This window comes from Cavia porcellus, unplaced genomic scaffold, assembly GCF_034190915.1.
Source record: "Cavia porcellus strain 051 isolate PalLab524CR breed Dunkin Hartley unplaced genomic scaffold, mCavPor4.1 scaffold_25, whole genome shotgun sequence".
NCBI classification, from domain to species: Eukaryota; Metazoa; Chordata; class Mammalia; order Rodentia; family Caviidae; genus Cavia; species Cavia porcellus.
Genome location: NW_026947508.1, coordinates 19392363 through 19407403, shown reverse-complemented (window position 1 = coordinate 19407403; position 15041 = coordinate 19392363). Strand labels below are relative to the sequence as shown.

The 15041-nt window shown below is 51.5% G+C and overlaps 1 protein-coding gene across 3 annotated transcripts in view; it reads right to left on the bottom strand.

The window, feature by feature from the left end:
* Man1c1 (mannosidase alpha class 1C member 1) overlaps positions 1–15041 on the bottom strand; it is a 130288-nt gene that overhangs the window by 31118 nt on the left and 84129 nt on the right. Inside the window, exon 3 of one of the 3 annotated variants that reach the window (XM_063235792.1) lies at positions 3101–3175. The exons of the other annotated variants lie outside the window; for them this stretch is intronic. Within the exon in view, the coding sequence (XP_063091862.1) occupies positions 3101–3175 (75 nt within the window). The remainder of the gene's footprint in view (positions 1–3100; positions 3176–15041) is intronic. 3 annotated transcript variants of the gene reach the window in all.

The following is a 15041-nucleotide window of genomic DNA, read 5'->3' as shown; positions in this document are numbered from 1 at the left end:
CGCTGTGTCACGTGGGGGTGCAGAGGACCCACTGCATAGCCAGCCCTAAGAGGAAGTGCTGCCCCTTACCCTCGCAGAGGCTCAAAGTGTTGAGAGTCACAGGCTCTGCCCTCTGGAGTAGAAACTCTAGAGCTGCTGAGGGCCGCTGGGTGCCACTGAGTCTGGGCACTCCCTCATTCAGAGTTAGCATCCTGGCTCTTCAGTCAGGGGGTCCCTAGCTGATCACCTGTGTGGCTGTGTGGCCAAGCCAGGTCTGACAAAGGGCATGGCCTGCAGAACTGAGGAGAAGGAGTAGGACCATTGCCAGAGGGGGAGCTGGGCAGGGAGAGGGTGAGGGAGAGGAGGGCAGGGTAAGTCACACGCCTGGTTTAGGTACTAGGGCTGAGCTTCCAGAAAGTCAGCCCCTCCCATGCATAAGGACTGATAGGAAACACACCCCAAAACCAGACAGTGGCTCCTTTCCTGGTGTGTCCCAGCCCCCCGCCCTGTAGGTGTCAGGCTGGACACAGTTCCCAGGGAGGACTTTCCCCTGGCTCAGGCTGAGGACACGGATGGGCCTCTGAGGGGTGGAGAAGGCTGAGGCAAGCCCAGACCTTGGAGCCCTGGCCTGAAGCCTGCATCTAGTTCTGCTGCTGGCTCTCCTGTTACAATGCAGAGCTGCAGAACGTGATGATTTGAGGGCCCGGAGGGATTCTGCAGGTCTTTCATCTCACCAATTTGGGGCCCCCAGCAAGGCAATGGGATGTACCCAAAATTAGACTGCAGGAGGACTGGCCCACCCCAGCCAAGGGTAATGTGTTCCCCCGCACATGTGGCCTCTCAGTTCTGCACAATCTTGGATTTTTGACTGCATGCCGCACCCGAACTGATCAGTTACAGCTTGAGAACTCTCAGCTGCGTGTCCTCGAGGCGGCCCACAGTATCTGATTTCTGAATCCTGCCCTGGTCTGTGTTTTCAGCCCATGGGCCCTCTGTCCTCTGGGCCAGGCCAGCATGGCAGCCAGGGATCCTTGTGACCAGCTTGCCCCATGACATCTCTGGGGACACCCGATGCGGCCGGCTGAGAGGCAGCTCACTGAGGTTTGTTGGCAAGGTCTTGCCCCTGCTCTTGGCTCCTGGATGTGTCTCTTGGTTGCTCTCCACCTCTGTCCCTGCCCCCTCCCAGCACATGACTGGGCTGTAGTCCAGCAAGGCACTTACTGGAAAGCCTGTCATTTCGGGCCAGAGTCTACTCGGTGGCTAGGCCGGACAGCAGAGAAGTGTCTAACTCATATCCAGTCCTATCTGAAGCCCGGGGCAGCCCTCAGGTTAAAAGCTGCAATCCTTTAGCAAGCAGGCTTGCAACTTAGATCCAAAGCACAAATAGGCCTCAAAGGCAGGCGGGATCCTTCCCTGCGGCTGGGGCTGGGGCTGGGGCTGGGTTAGGTTCCCTGTTGGCCTACTGTCCCACCTCCAGGTTGGAACCTGTTCACAAAGACACCCCTGCCTACTTCCTTCCAGAGCCTGAAGCAGTGAAGTATGTTAGAACACAGGCTCAGGAATCAGAGAGCTTTGGGTTCAAACCCCAGCATGGACCAGCAACATATCTGCTCTGAGCATCGAAGCTCTCATCTGTAAAATGAGGTTAAGACTAGTAGGTTATGGCCCTGGGGAGCCAGGATGAATACATCACATGGAGGCCTGGCATAAACACATCTAACAAATAACTTGTACCTGCTTGGCACAGACTGAGCACTTGATAAATCAGTTCACTGTTCTTTCTGGGGCTCCTTGCCTCACCTTGGAACTGTAGTCTGGACAGGCACTGGGAAAAGACAACTAAGTAGCCAACTAAGGGTTGGCTTAACTAAGGGCCAACTTCTGGCCCTTCCCTTTGGAAGGGACGAGGATACTCTTGTCTTACTGTCCTGATCTTTGGTTACTGAACAACCCTTCTCCAGACTCATGCAGTTGGCAAGAGGCTGGCCTTGGTATAGGTAGACACAGATTCAAACCCTGGTTCCATTACATGTTAGCTGTAGCTGGGGCAACTCGGTTTAGCACTCTGAGTCCCATTTCCCTTCTGTACAAATGTGGATGACTGTGGACCCTCCTTATAAGGCCGCTGGGAAGGTTCAGTGGGCCAGTGGATGGACAGGAGCTGGCACAATAATGACCACTGACCCTGTCCTGATCCCCCTCTTAGCTTTATCTTCTGTACCCTGATGCATCACACACACTCTGAGTTTGCTTCCTGGAGTCCGTCAAGACCCTCCTTCCTAGGCCCTGAGAGCTGTGGTCACTCTGCTGAGACAGTGTCCCAGCACTGTCCTCTCCTGTTTTTCCTCACAGCCCATGTTATGTGAATCAGTTTGCCTGTATGCTATATATTCTCACATTCTCTATGGTCTAGATCACTTTCCAGTCCCTTACAGGTGCCCGTAAGTACTGGGGTGTAAGGGTCCTGTCCTGGTGGGAAGGTCTTTCTGGGGGGCTGCGGCTCATTCCCATTTCCCAGTGCCTGGATTATAAGCTTGGGGCCATGTATGTTTAAAGTAAATATTTCAAGTTGAACAAATTGACCTACTGCATGGGCATCAATAGTGGTCATGTCCAGGGCAAGATGAATATTCCTTTTAGTGTCAATCAACAAAGGCAGGCCAATCTTTGTAGCTGGGGCCAGCCTGGTCAGGGTGACCAAGTGCATCAAAACCTTTAGTTTGATGCTCCATGTCTATGATGGAAACCTGCTTCCTTGGGCTTCATAGCCAGGAACCACTTGCCAACCCCCAAAAATGTGGTTCGCACCTATTGTACTGACTCTGTCACGAAAAGATGAAGAGATTTTTAAACAATGTGACATTAGTAAAGAGAAATAGGTTGGGCTGGGCAACTCTCGCTCTGGGAAGAACATTTATAAGAGGGAAAAAAATCACCCACAGCATAACCTATTACCACAGTGTCCCTGGAGTCGCACACTAATGGCTGCATTTAATTTAATGATAGAATCCACAGAGACTTTTCTTAGTCTGTAAAGAAACAGCACGCATGTTTTTCTCAGCTTACGGAGAAACCAGTATGGCTGTGGCAAGGACTGTATTTTCAAAGATGGCGACCTTACCAGCTTTCACCCCAGGAAGGTCTTGTAACATGCTCCTCCCGTGCCTCCTAACATCTGGGCCAACCACGGGACTACCTGTGCCAAGAGAACAAAATAAAGGCCCAGACCTTAAGAAACTGGGAGCTTCCCCTTCCTGCCTCTTGGAGTCAGCCACCATGCTGTGAGGGAGACCAAGATGGCTCACCAGGACGTGCCAGGGGCTGCACTGTGGCTCGCAGGCCCATTGGAGGGTTGCATTAATTCCAGATATGTGGAGAGAAAAGCCTGCAGATGATTCTTGCCCCTAGCTATGGAGTCAGCCTCCAAACCTCTCAGCTGAGGCCCACATACTGAGTGAGGTTACAGGGACAAGCTGGACCACACATGCCCTTGCTGAATTCCTGACCCACTGAATCTAGGAGCATCATCAAATAATTGTTTTAAGCTATTAAGTTTTGGAGAAATCTGTTACACAGCAATAGTACCTGGAATGTTCTGCCACATGGATTCTTAGAAGATTAATTAAAGTGACATCCCTGCTGCCTCAAGGAATATTGTTTAAAGTCACATCATCTTGCATGACAAGGTCTTCTTGCTGTATAAAAGCCTTTTAGACACTGGGACCTCTCTATTTTTGGCCTGGGTTTTTTTGTTTCTGTTTTTTCTTTTTTTCCTCAGCAAGGGCATTTTCTAGAATTTTTCTGTTACTATTTCCTGGGTCGCACAAAGTTACACTAAAAGGCACTGTTTCCTGGCAAAGATTTCTGGAAGCCTCTAGAAGGAGCTGTTTTAAAGGAACTATTCCTGGAACCCAACAGAATATTCTTATTAGAGGGCTGATTAATCCAAGATGATTAGCTCTGATCACGGCATGTCTTGTTTCCTTCCACTCTTTATTCTATTTGCAAGTAATGCTCTGCCCACAGCAAACCACTAGCACATAGCCTCCGGGACTCTCCAGGGCATCTACTGATGCAGGTCCCTCCACCTGGGCTGTCTCTGTGACGGTGTGAATGTGTCCCCAGACTTCACATGTGGGAAACTCCCAATGCAACAGTGTGGACAGGGAGGACCTTTGAGAAGTGACAAGGTCCCGAGGGCCCTGTCCTCACTGTGGATTAATACTGTGTCTCAGGAGGGAGCCACTATTATAGGAGTGGATTTCTGTTGAAAGGATGGTTTGGCTTCTTGCCTCTCTCTTGTCTCACCTTCTCTGGCCCTTCGTCCTTCTGCCACAGGGTGACTCAAAAGAAGCCCTTTCCACATCAGCCCCTCAAATCCTGACTTCCCAGCCTCCGGAACTAGAAGCTGCATCAATTTCTGTTCATTGTAAATTATGCAGTTTTAAGCAGCATCCAGACTGAGACACGCCCTTCTCAGCTTCGGCTTGGTCAGCACCTTCTTGACCCTCTGGCCTCCCACTCTCCAAGGCCCTCCTGAGCCTCAGCGCACCTGACTGCTTCCTGCCCTAAGGCTCACCTGCTCTGATCTGTGGTGTTCCCTGCAGCCCCGCTCAGGCACTATCGCACATCTTTGCTGTGAATCCCCGGAGCAGGGGCTGGGCTGGCTCTTCCCAGCGGCCCAGTGTCATCCCCAAGTGAGGCACCAAGAAGGTGGGAACCAGTGGATGCTGAGTGAGTGAAGCCCTGACAGCACTTTCCTGGGGCATCTGCAAATGGGTGACAAGTACTCAGTTCTCTAAGAGAAAACGCCACACACAGCAGAAGCCAGCCATTAGGAAATCACTATGGAGTGACAGACTGGGCTGCCATGGACAGCAGTGGAACTAATGGCTTCCTCCACCCTCAGCAAACAGATGCGGTGCTTTACTGCCACAGTGGCTGGAGGCTGCTTGCTGTGGCCAACCGCTGGATGACGGTCACTGCCACAAATGGCTGGACCTGGCGCATGGAGTGGTCTGCGGGCCATGTTCCTCACTGAAAAACAGGGTGTGCTTACAACATGTTGATGTTTTATTTGTTAATTTTTAAACAAGAGCTACGGGGCTGTCTGACCTGGAAACCTGTGTTTAAAACCATCTGTGCTGCAAAACAAGCTCTTAATTGCTTTCATCTCAAAACATGTTAGAGAGAAGGGAAAGGTAAGTGAAGACACAGCCTCAGAACTGTGATGAGGCCTCCTCTGTCCCAGCAGGCAGAGCTGTGGCCAGAAGCCACCTTCCAGGTCTATGCAGGCAGCCTTGCTAGGAGAAAGAGCATGGGCTGAGAGCCAAACAGACCAGGGTTCCAACCCTACCTTTGTCCCTTCTCGGCTGTGTGATTTTGGGTAACTGACTTGCCTGAGTCTTATGAACTGGGACAATGAAGGCTCCCTTTTAGAATGGAATGATGGTGAGCTCAGATGGACATGGCTCAGGCACCACTCAGCATGCAGCAGGAACTCAATCCAAGAGAACACATACGGCACTCCTAGCACACAGTCGGTGCTCAGTGTGTGAGGGTGTTACAGAGAAGACCATGCGCACTGGGAGGCCTGGCTCAGCAGGAAGGATGGCACTGCTTTCATGCCAGGCAGGGCTGGGCTGGGGCAGGGGAGCTCTGGGGTTTCAACCACCCAGTGTGAGTACAGCACCTTTCTGCCTCAGTGGAGAGAAGGGTAGACATTAGAAGCCTTGTCCCCACAAAGCCAGCTGTTGCTCTGGGAAGTTCCCAATGAGAGTCCTGGAGGGCCTGCACATGCTGGCCTCTGCCTGCTTGCATCATTCTGATATTGTTAGGTGACTCTTCCCTCACTGCTTCTGTCTCCTCAGAAAGGCCAAGTATCCTTGGCCCATCAACTTTGGTTTTGTCCCTGTAATCTGCTTGGCTCCAGGGTAGGTGGAAGATTAAACTCTGCCCTGGCTTTGAGGATTGTCTATGACTTGGCAGCAATTTGTGGACATGACTAGGGCAGTGGGTTGATGTGCTTGCAAAGCCAGGTTGGCTCTTTATGCACCTGCCTTTCACCAGGAGAATGCTCAGACAGCTACTGGTCCAGCAAGGATAACAATTATGTGGGTAGCCTAGATAACCAAAGCCTAGCTGATTAGCAGTCACAATGAACACTCCTATTGACTGTCATTCATGGTGCAACCATTTGTTACACAGCATTATCATGGAAGTGGCTGATACAATGCATGAATAGCTCTATTAGTTATGAGTATTTTCACATGCTCCACTAATATCATACTTTCATGTAGTCCACTCTCCAGCACTCAAACTGCCCCTCAGAATGACCTCAATTCAGCAAAATGTCCCACATGCAACCCAATCCAGTGTCTACTTTAAGTTCTAGATAAAATGCTGTTTCTTTCATGAAAGTCTCCCTTGATTCCCCGACATAGACCTAATGCTTCCCTCCTCAGAACTTTTTGATCAAAGGCATTTTTTCAACTTCTATTACAATAATTTATAACTTATATTACAATAATACAATAACAGATGGGCTTTTTTCAAGTCCATTCCCAGCAGACAGTGTCCTCAGGACTGGATTGAGGCTGACATGGGCAGTGTACAGTCAAAGCATTGTTGGGATGCCTCTAGGTGATCCCTGCATGGTATAGGTACTGGAAACCAGAGACCAACTCTGAGATGCTGCAAAACCCAAAAAAGGCTTGCTTGTGGAGTGTGGGATTGGTCTGGATTCCACCCCCAACCCTGGCCTTGTTAGAGGTTGGCAATGACCATGCACTTGCTCTGGGCATCATGAGGTTACACACATCTCTTTCAAAGCTCGTGACAACTTTACCATTGCTCCTCTTTTACAGATGAAGCCTGAAGCTTCAAGAATTAAGTCAATTACTCAGGAGTCATTCACTTACCCATGTGTATTTTTGGATGCTGGGGTTGTCTTTGGCAACGGAGCGCAGTGGAGAGAAAAGCTCAGCACCCCCCAGGTTTGTGGTTGGGGAAAGAGACACCATGGAGATAACTAATGGTGCATTGCATTGGCAGGTGACAGGCTCGCACCCTAGGGGCTCAAGTTTGACTGAGGGCCATGGTCAGTAGGGGGTTGTGTTCATCTATCAGAGGCCTAGGGGATGCATACTGTAGGTGGGTACAGCCTGGCAGATGGAAGGCACAGCCAGTAAAGAAGCCCAAGGTAGAGGTCTTGATGTCTTCACAGAGCTAAAAGGGGCCATCGGCAGTGAGAAAAAGAGAAACAGCAGCACTTCAGAGACTTAGAGACCGGATCTGACCTGAAGCTGTGTGAATGGTGAGGACAGGGACTCAGGCAGGCCCCATGGGCATCTGGTGAGTGCCCAGTCCTCTTATGGATGGGGAGGAGCAGCAAGACCTGTGTCTTGAGATCCTCTCCAAGGCAGCTGGATGCGCTCCATAGCAGGGGGCAGGAATGAAGAGAATTCAGCTGCAGAGAATTCAGCCAGTTGCTAGCTCAGCCCCGGTGGGGAGCCCAGCTGCCTCCTGGGCCCAGGGTTGAGTTGAAATGCAATCGTAGGTATACATTACAGCCGAGCTGTGCATTGATCCTGGCAAACTTGGCCTGTGGGCCAGAGCCAAGCGACACAGGTGCAGGGCTCTGATAATCAGTGAAAGGTAACTAATGGAAGGCAATCGGAGAGACCCCATTCACCCCGAGAAACATGAAGAGGTGGCAGAGGTAGTGCTGGGAGGGCGTCATATGTAGCTGAGTCCCTGGTGTCCTTCCTGTCACCACGATGATGGAGTGGCAGGGAATGGGTCAAGAGAAAGCACCAAACCCTGAAGTCACAAAGATCTGTTTGAATCCACCACTTATTTGCTCCTCAGTTTCCTCACCTGTATAATGATGTAGTGGATTGAAAACTGATGGTCAATTTAAACACCAGCTGAACTGCATCAGAGTGGTGCTGAGATGGTCCACCTGAGGATTGTTGCAAAGGCGACCTGGAGAGGAAGAGTAGTGCTGTGGGTTCTCCTAAGTGTTGCTGTTGTTTGGAGCTGTTGGTTCTCCTGGAGGAGCTTGCTGGGCTTCCCTGATATGAACTCAGCTGTTATCATCAGAGCTGCTCAGGACCTTGTTGCTGAGAATGGCAGCCATTCATTTTGGGGGAGCTCTGCTCCTTACTTTGAGCTTGCTTCCTGGCTCCAGAGGGGAAGACAGTGTGCTGTTCAATCTCTGGGAGAAGCTTGTCATACTGGCTTCCTGATGTGACCTTGGCTGTTCTCATTGTTGGAGGAGCTCGGAACCTCGCTGTCACTGAGGATGACTATAGTACTTTTCAGGGGAGCCCTGGCCCTGTGCTGAGCATTGCTTTTTGGCTCCAGTGCAGATCCTTCACCCCACTGGCACAGACTTTCTAGATTCCACCGCTAACCTTTGGGCCTTCCCAGCACAGATCCATAAAACAGACTTGTATGAGTCAATGTTATAGGCTCAAGGCCTCCAGCTGAACTTGTGGGAGACACTGTCATGGGCTCTAGATTTTCAGCTGAACTCATGCAGGATATTGCCCTGGGCTCCAGGCCCTCACCTGGATTCTCTAGGTCTTTAGTGTGTAGACAGATCTGCACTTCTTGTATTTGACTCTGGGTGACTTGCATAAAATACTACTATAAATTATGTGTCCTGTATATAATTGTCTTCCTTGCAATCCCTGACTACAACAAATGGGAACAATGATACCTCCACCTTGCAAACCATCCTAAGGGCTAGAGATCCTGTGAGATTCTGGCCTCAGCAGTCATGACAGCAACAGCCATCGGTCTCATGGAGGCAGACACCATCCTGATGATCACCTCATTGGCAGCACCTCTCTTAAGCTTCACAACAACCTGGTTATCATTCCTGTTTTACAGATGAGGAAACCAAGACTCAGAGAATCAGATGAATGTTTCAGAGTGATGAATGAGGAGCCAGGACCTTACCGAGCCTGTTTGCTTTGGAGTGTGACTGCTGTGCCATCCTACAACTCCTGGGAACTGGGCCTAGCTCAGAGGATCCACGGGCCCCTGGGTGAGGCTGGCTTTATCCCTTCCCTGGGGTGGGCTGGCACTGTCTGTGGGCAAAGAGCTAGCTGCCTCTTCCTGGAGGCCTAGGGATCAGCTTGGCATGGTCCCGTATGAAGCCTGCCCGCGTCCCTTTAGTGGGGACACATCCTCTCCACACCATCTGGGTCCCACTGCCAACCTGCCCAGCTCAAGCTGACTCACAGGAGGGTCTGCTCTGCCTGGGGAAGTGTAGAAGGCAGAGATCTTGCCTTAGTCATCTCGGAGCCCTCAAAGAACCCTGGAGGATGCCGATTACACAGTGGATCTGTCATGTGTACTGAACTCACCAGAAAAAAAACTGAGGAGCCCAGAGCAAGTGACCAGAGGCTGGTTCAGGTGGCCTTCCCACCATCAGGCCGCCACAGGCTTCTGATTCACTCCCAGTATCCAGAAAAGAGGAGAAGAGCACTCTGGCCTTTGCTATAGACCTGGGGTCTTCCTTTCTTGGCTTCAAAGGCTTTTCTAGAACCTAGTAGAAGCCATTCTACCCCCTTGCCTTAGCTGGAAAGATAGAGGCACACAAGTTCATGGAAAGCAACATAGGTTTACACTGCAGATACTGCGCTGACCACCTAACCAATGAGTGTGGGGTGTGGGACAGATGATGCCCTGCAAGGACAGGCGAGGTAGTTGCACTGGATTCAGGGGACCAAGAATCAATTCTTCTGTAGCCTGTTACTAGCTGCGTGACCTCTGACCTGCTAGCTACTCACACTGTGAGCCTCAGTACCCTCCCTTGTGTGACAGGGATAATGTCCATTACTGACACAAGGAGTACTGGCATGACGGCATTTGTTCTTTTAAGTACATGCACTGTAGGGGGTGCCTGTGAGTTGCTTTTGATTTTTCAGATGCAGCACTGATAGTGGGCAAAGCACAGGCTTCTAATGACAAACCTGTGAGGCTTAGATCTAGGGTTTACAAACTGTCGGGCCACAATCAAGTGACTTAACCTCTCCGAGCCAGTGGTGAGCCTGCACTCACCAAAAGGAACCAGTGACACCCAGCTGGGAGGTGAAGGGTGCTGGACTCTCCTCAGAGTCTGGCAGAGAAAGGGATGGGAGGGAAAAAAACCAAAGGGTCCTCGAAGGTCAGGCCTCTCCCACTGTCCACGCTCAGAGGAGCCCAGCCTCATTCCCACTGGCCTGAGCATGCGTCCTGGGTGCAAATGGCCACAGCAATTCCCAAGCACTGCAGATGTGTTGTGCACAGCCCAGGAGACAGCTCTGTCCGCTTTAGAGAAAACACACAGTTCGATCTGGTAAAGCTTGGCCCTGGAGGCTTCACGGCTCTCCCAGCCACGCTGATTCTGGGAACTGGGACGCAGCGCTGTGTGCAGCTCAACAGTGAAGGCCCCAAGGAGCTGTCATTCTCAGCGGAAGTTTTCAAGGGTGCCGGGGAGACTAAAAAGGCCTGATCTTGGCAGCACAGTTTCTGGAAATATATGGTAATCCATTTTCGTCAATCTACAAAGGCGCAGCTCAAGTCATTAAAAAGCCATCGGACCTAATCGCACATGGAGAAGGCCAGTCTATGCGTCTCAGATCATCTCCAAGGGGAACTTTCAAAACCTGACAGGCAGGCAGGGAGGGGATTATGACAACTGATAATCTGAGAAATTTGGGGTTCTGTTTCTCAAGCGAAGAACTGACTTGAGAAAATCATCACCTAGGTTTTGGCCCTGGCGGTGGCGGGAACAGGGATGAGGACTCGGGGATGTCTCTAGCTGACCTCCATCTTTGGGTAGATAACACCTGCTTTCTCAAGAAGACTGAGTAATGGCAGTTTACCGTGCCAGAGGTGGGTGTTTACGTTGAGTGGGGCTCACTCGGGCCTGGGCCTGTACTCTGCCCTCATCAGTTTCCTGCATCTCAGAGCCTCAGGTTCCCCATCTAAAAGGTGTGATGCCCACCTCCTAGGCCGGGAGGTAAAGGAGTTCACTCCCTAAAGCCTGGAACTGGAACACAGTGAGCTCTCAATAAATGCTGCCTGAGCAGCTGTGTCTGCGGAAGGAAGCCTCCGATGACCTAGGATTTGGGTCAGGAAGGAAGAGCAGAGTCTGCAGGGGACAGAGGTGGAGGGAGGACATTCCAGGCAGGGGGCACAGCATGACTAAAGGCCCTGAGATGACAAGTCGGTCAGGGAAGGACACGGTATCTGGGGAGGGGGATGACAGAAGCCCAGCTGGAGCCCGGGAAGGATGTGAGTACAGGCCAAGGGGTGGACTTGAGGAGTACAGAGCAGTGTCCAGGGCCAGGCAGTAAGCTGCTGTGCAGACTAGATGCTGACAGTGAGGAGGCTAGAGAGGCCTGGGCCACGCGTGGGACTCAGGCTGCTTTCGGGGTCCAGAACCGTACTGTGCTTCTTCCAGGTCTTGGAAGTGCTCACCCACAGCTCCGGTCTATGTGGGTGAACACCTGCTCCCATGCTCTTGTGCCTAAATGATCATGCTGCCCTTCCTGGGGGCAGAGCTCAAGTGGAAGCCTGGTTCTCAGGCAGGAGCTGCCCTTCCATCTGGAGAGGCCTGTGGCCCAGTTCTGGCCAGCAGAATGCGGACATGTTACATACACCACTGTGAAGCCCAGTCTATAAAAACTACCCATAGGATCCTCCAAAGCCAAGTGACCTTGGGAGTCATAATTCCTCCTCCACCCTGGCTCTGAGTGACTATGAGCAGCCACCTCCATCAGCTTGACTTCATGTGAGCAAGAAATAAAATGTCTGTAGCCTCGATCCGCTGAGATCTGAGTTTATCTGTTACAGCAGCTGGTATCCTCTCCAACAAGTACACCAGCTAAATGACCTCAGACACCTGACTGCACCTCTTAGTTTCCCCTGTACAGATTGCAGATGCTGTGATGGCTCAGAAGATATCAGGTGACAGATGCTTTTTGAGCTCAGAAAGCACTCAAAGCCATCCATCACTGCGGTCACTGCCGCCAGTCTCTGACAGCCTGAGGCTGCATAAGGGGAGAGGACTCTGCACACTTCCTGCCAGACTGGGGCCTTCAACTAAGGGTTAGTGTGGCTCCAGGTCAGGGGTCCGGGGCCACCAGCGGGTCCTGACCCAGGGGAACACTTGGTAGCCATGCTCTCCAGACAGCTGAGCAGGGGGAGGGGGCAGGGAGGAGACGGGGCCGGGCCTCCATCAAGGAGGCTCCCTGGGGAAGGAATCAGCCCAGCCTCCCTCTGATAACTTGTTTCAGCCTCTCACAACTCATTAGCAGGAAATTGCGTTCACTGCCAGGAAGATGCACGCCTGATTTTTCAGACATGTCAGGTAGACTCTGCTATCAAAACCCTGTCATGTCTCTGCACAGCCCCCGCGCTCCAGCACTGGTGTCCTCTGCCAGGCTCTGTGCTCAGCGCTTGTTGCCTGTGGAGATCTGAGGGCCCTGAGTGGCTCAGCTTTCTGCCAGCCTGTCTGCCCCAGGCTCAGGATGGAAGCCTGCGTGAATGTCGACGCTCAGCCTGGTCCCCACTCCTTGACATCCCACATTCCCAGTCCTCGCCTGGTATAAGACCCTGTCGGAAGGCAGAAGAAGGCTGGAGTGACACATGGTAAGGGGCATGTTTGCCCCCTGGCCAGGGGCAACATCCACAGGACCCTGGTCAGTTTGTGCCCTTTTGCTGAGGGTGTACCCCCCCATTCCTGTCTCTGGAGCCTAGAGTCAGGTGAGGCCAACTCAGCCTGCACCTACAGCCCTGCTGTCCTGTCCTTCGGTGGTTCAGGCGCAGACACTGACCTCCACCTCCCCTGCTCTCCCACTCACCAGCTCAAGCTGGCAGCACGTGACGGGTTCTCAAATCACCCACCAGAGAGAAAACTGTCAGTGCCTGGTCCACGGCAAGGACACGTAATACCCACGTGAAGTCTTCCACACACAGTAATCATCCTGTTGGCCCTTAAACCCACCCTGAAGGCTGCTATTGCCCTCATTTTACAGAAGAGGAGAACTGGGGCTCATTGAAGTCAAACGACAGGTTCCCCAAGTCACTCAGCTAGTCCTCTGGGTGATAATTTGAGCTGGTTCTAGCAGCTTCCATAAATTATCATGGTCATTTATTTAATATATCTTATGACATTCTGGAAATTTTATTCTTAATCTTCTTAACAACCCTACAGTAGAAGTAGTTATAGTAACTCTATTTCTAGAAGATACAACTAAAGCTCAGAGAGGTTAAGCAATTTGTGTGAGGTTGCACAGTAAATAAACTGAGGCTATGGCCTTGATGCCTACAGTGTTGGTACTTTCTCCCTATACCAGTTGCTTCACAGGTGAGAAGGGTCCCTCTTGGGAAAGGCAGAGAAAGAGGTATGAAAATTTTACTGAGGGAAAAAGCAGGATACACACTGGTCACCATTCCATTACAAACTACGTGCACATGGAAGGGATGGGTGGGATCTGGGCAGCAGCGGGCAGAATCTCGAGTGCACTGGCCTGGTGATTTCTGTTAGCTCATGGTTGTCCTTTGCTGAATTCTGCCAGATACGGATGGCTATGGCTAAGGGTTACAGTGAAGGAACCAGGCATGCACAGGTGCTGTGGCTCAACCTTCCCTTGCCTGGAGGCAGAGGTCCTTCCTCCCTTCCCCCAAGCGCAGGTGCCACCTGGCCAGGTCACCTCTCCACCCCACCACATTCCACACAGGTTTGTTTCAGGCACAGATCCAAGCAAGCAAGAAAGTCCTGCTCTGAGCACTTAGAGCTCACAGGTTAAGTGAAGCCCGCAGCAGCAATGGCAGCCCAAGCAGGGTCAAGAGGCCCCCGTGTCTGCAGCCCCCACCCCGACCCTGCGCTAGAGGCCACAGCCAAGAGGTGGCCTGAGCTGCCCTCTAAGAGGACTTTGTGACCTAGCCCTTGCCCAGCGTGGAAGGGTATTTCCCCCTTTAATTTTATGCCGCAGTCATGCTAAGTCAACGAGCCACACTGCTGCACCTTTCGCTCAAGTGGGGGCTCCTTCCCTGCCTTCCTGTTCTTCAGCTCCGAGGGGCCCACTGCTGTTCCTAATTGCCCTGGGTCTCTCTCCCTGCTTTCAGGTGGTTCAGTTTCCTCAAAAGTCATACACCTTAAACTTCCATTAAAATGTATGCTTTAGGAGATCCTTTAATAATTTTGTCCAGAGGGTAAAGCTGGGGGGGGGGGGACAGAGCGCTGAAGTGGGGGGAGGGGACTGAGAAGCGAGCCAGGATGCTCAAGGACAGCCTGCCCTTTGTTTGGCGAGGCATCAGGACAGCCTCAGATCTCTGGCAGTCTGCTTTTGGTATATTCCTATAATCACACCTGAGCTCGCCTACCACTGTCTGAGCTATGCTCTCTACCCACAATGCCCTCTGCTTTCTGCTGGAAATTGCGACCCACTCTTCCAAGCCCAGCTCAATGTCACCTGCTCTGTGAAGTTCCTAGAGTTGGAGGCATGGTTCCTTCCCTTGTGTTCCCACAGCACTTGACTGTTATGACGTGTGGCTCCTTCCCTCCAAGAGAAGTCTTTGGGAGCAAGGTCGTAGCCAATTCAGCTCTGCATCTCTGGCATCCAGAACTGGCCTAGAAATGCCTCCTGAATGAATGAGCCTCCTTCCACTAAGGTCCCAAGACACCTATTTCCCATCTCCTGCTGGGCCTTCCCTCCTGGGTCACAAGCAGGATAAACTGTGCCCTTGGTCTTTGTACCACCTTCGTGTTGACCAAAATTGGGTTTTAATGATGCTCTGACAAAAGGCAGCTCCCACATTCATTTTCCTTGGCTAATTACATTTCCCAATTGAAACGCTTATCTTTGCACTGGTGTTAAAGACATAATCAGTTTCCAGAATGGATTCAAAAGAGGTGAGAAGCAAGAAAATAATTAAGCTAACTTCTGATTGAATCAAATAATTAAGCAGATTAAATCAGTTGCCTGCGATCAGCAGCCCCAGCCCAGGGGTGAGGAGTGTGCTGCTCCACTGGAGAACCATTTCTGATTGTTTTAGAG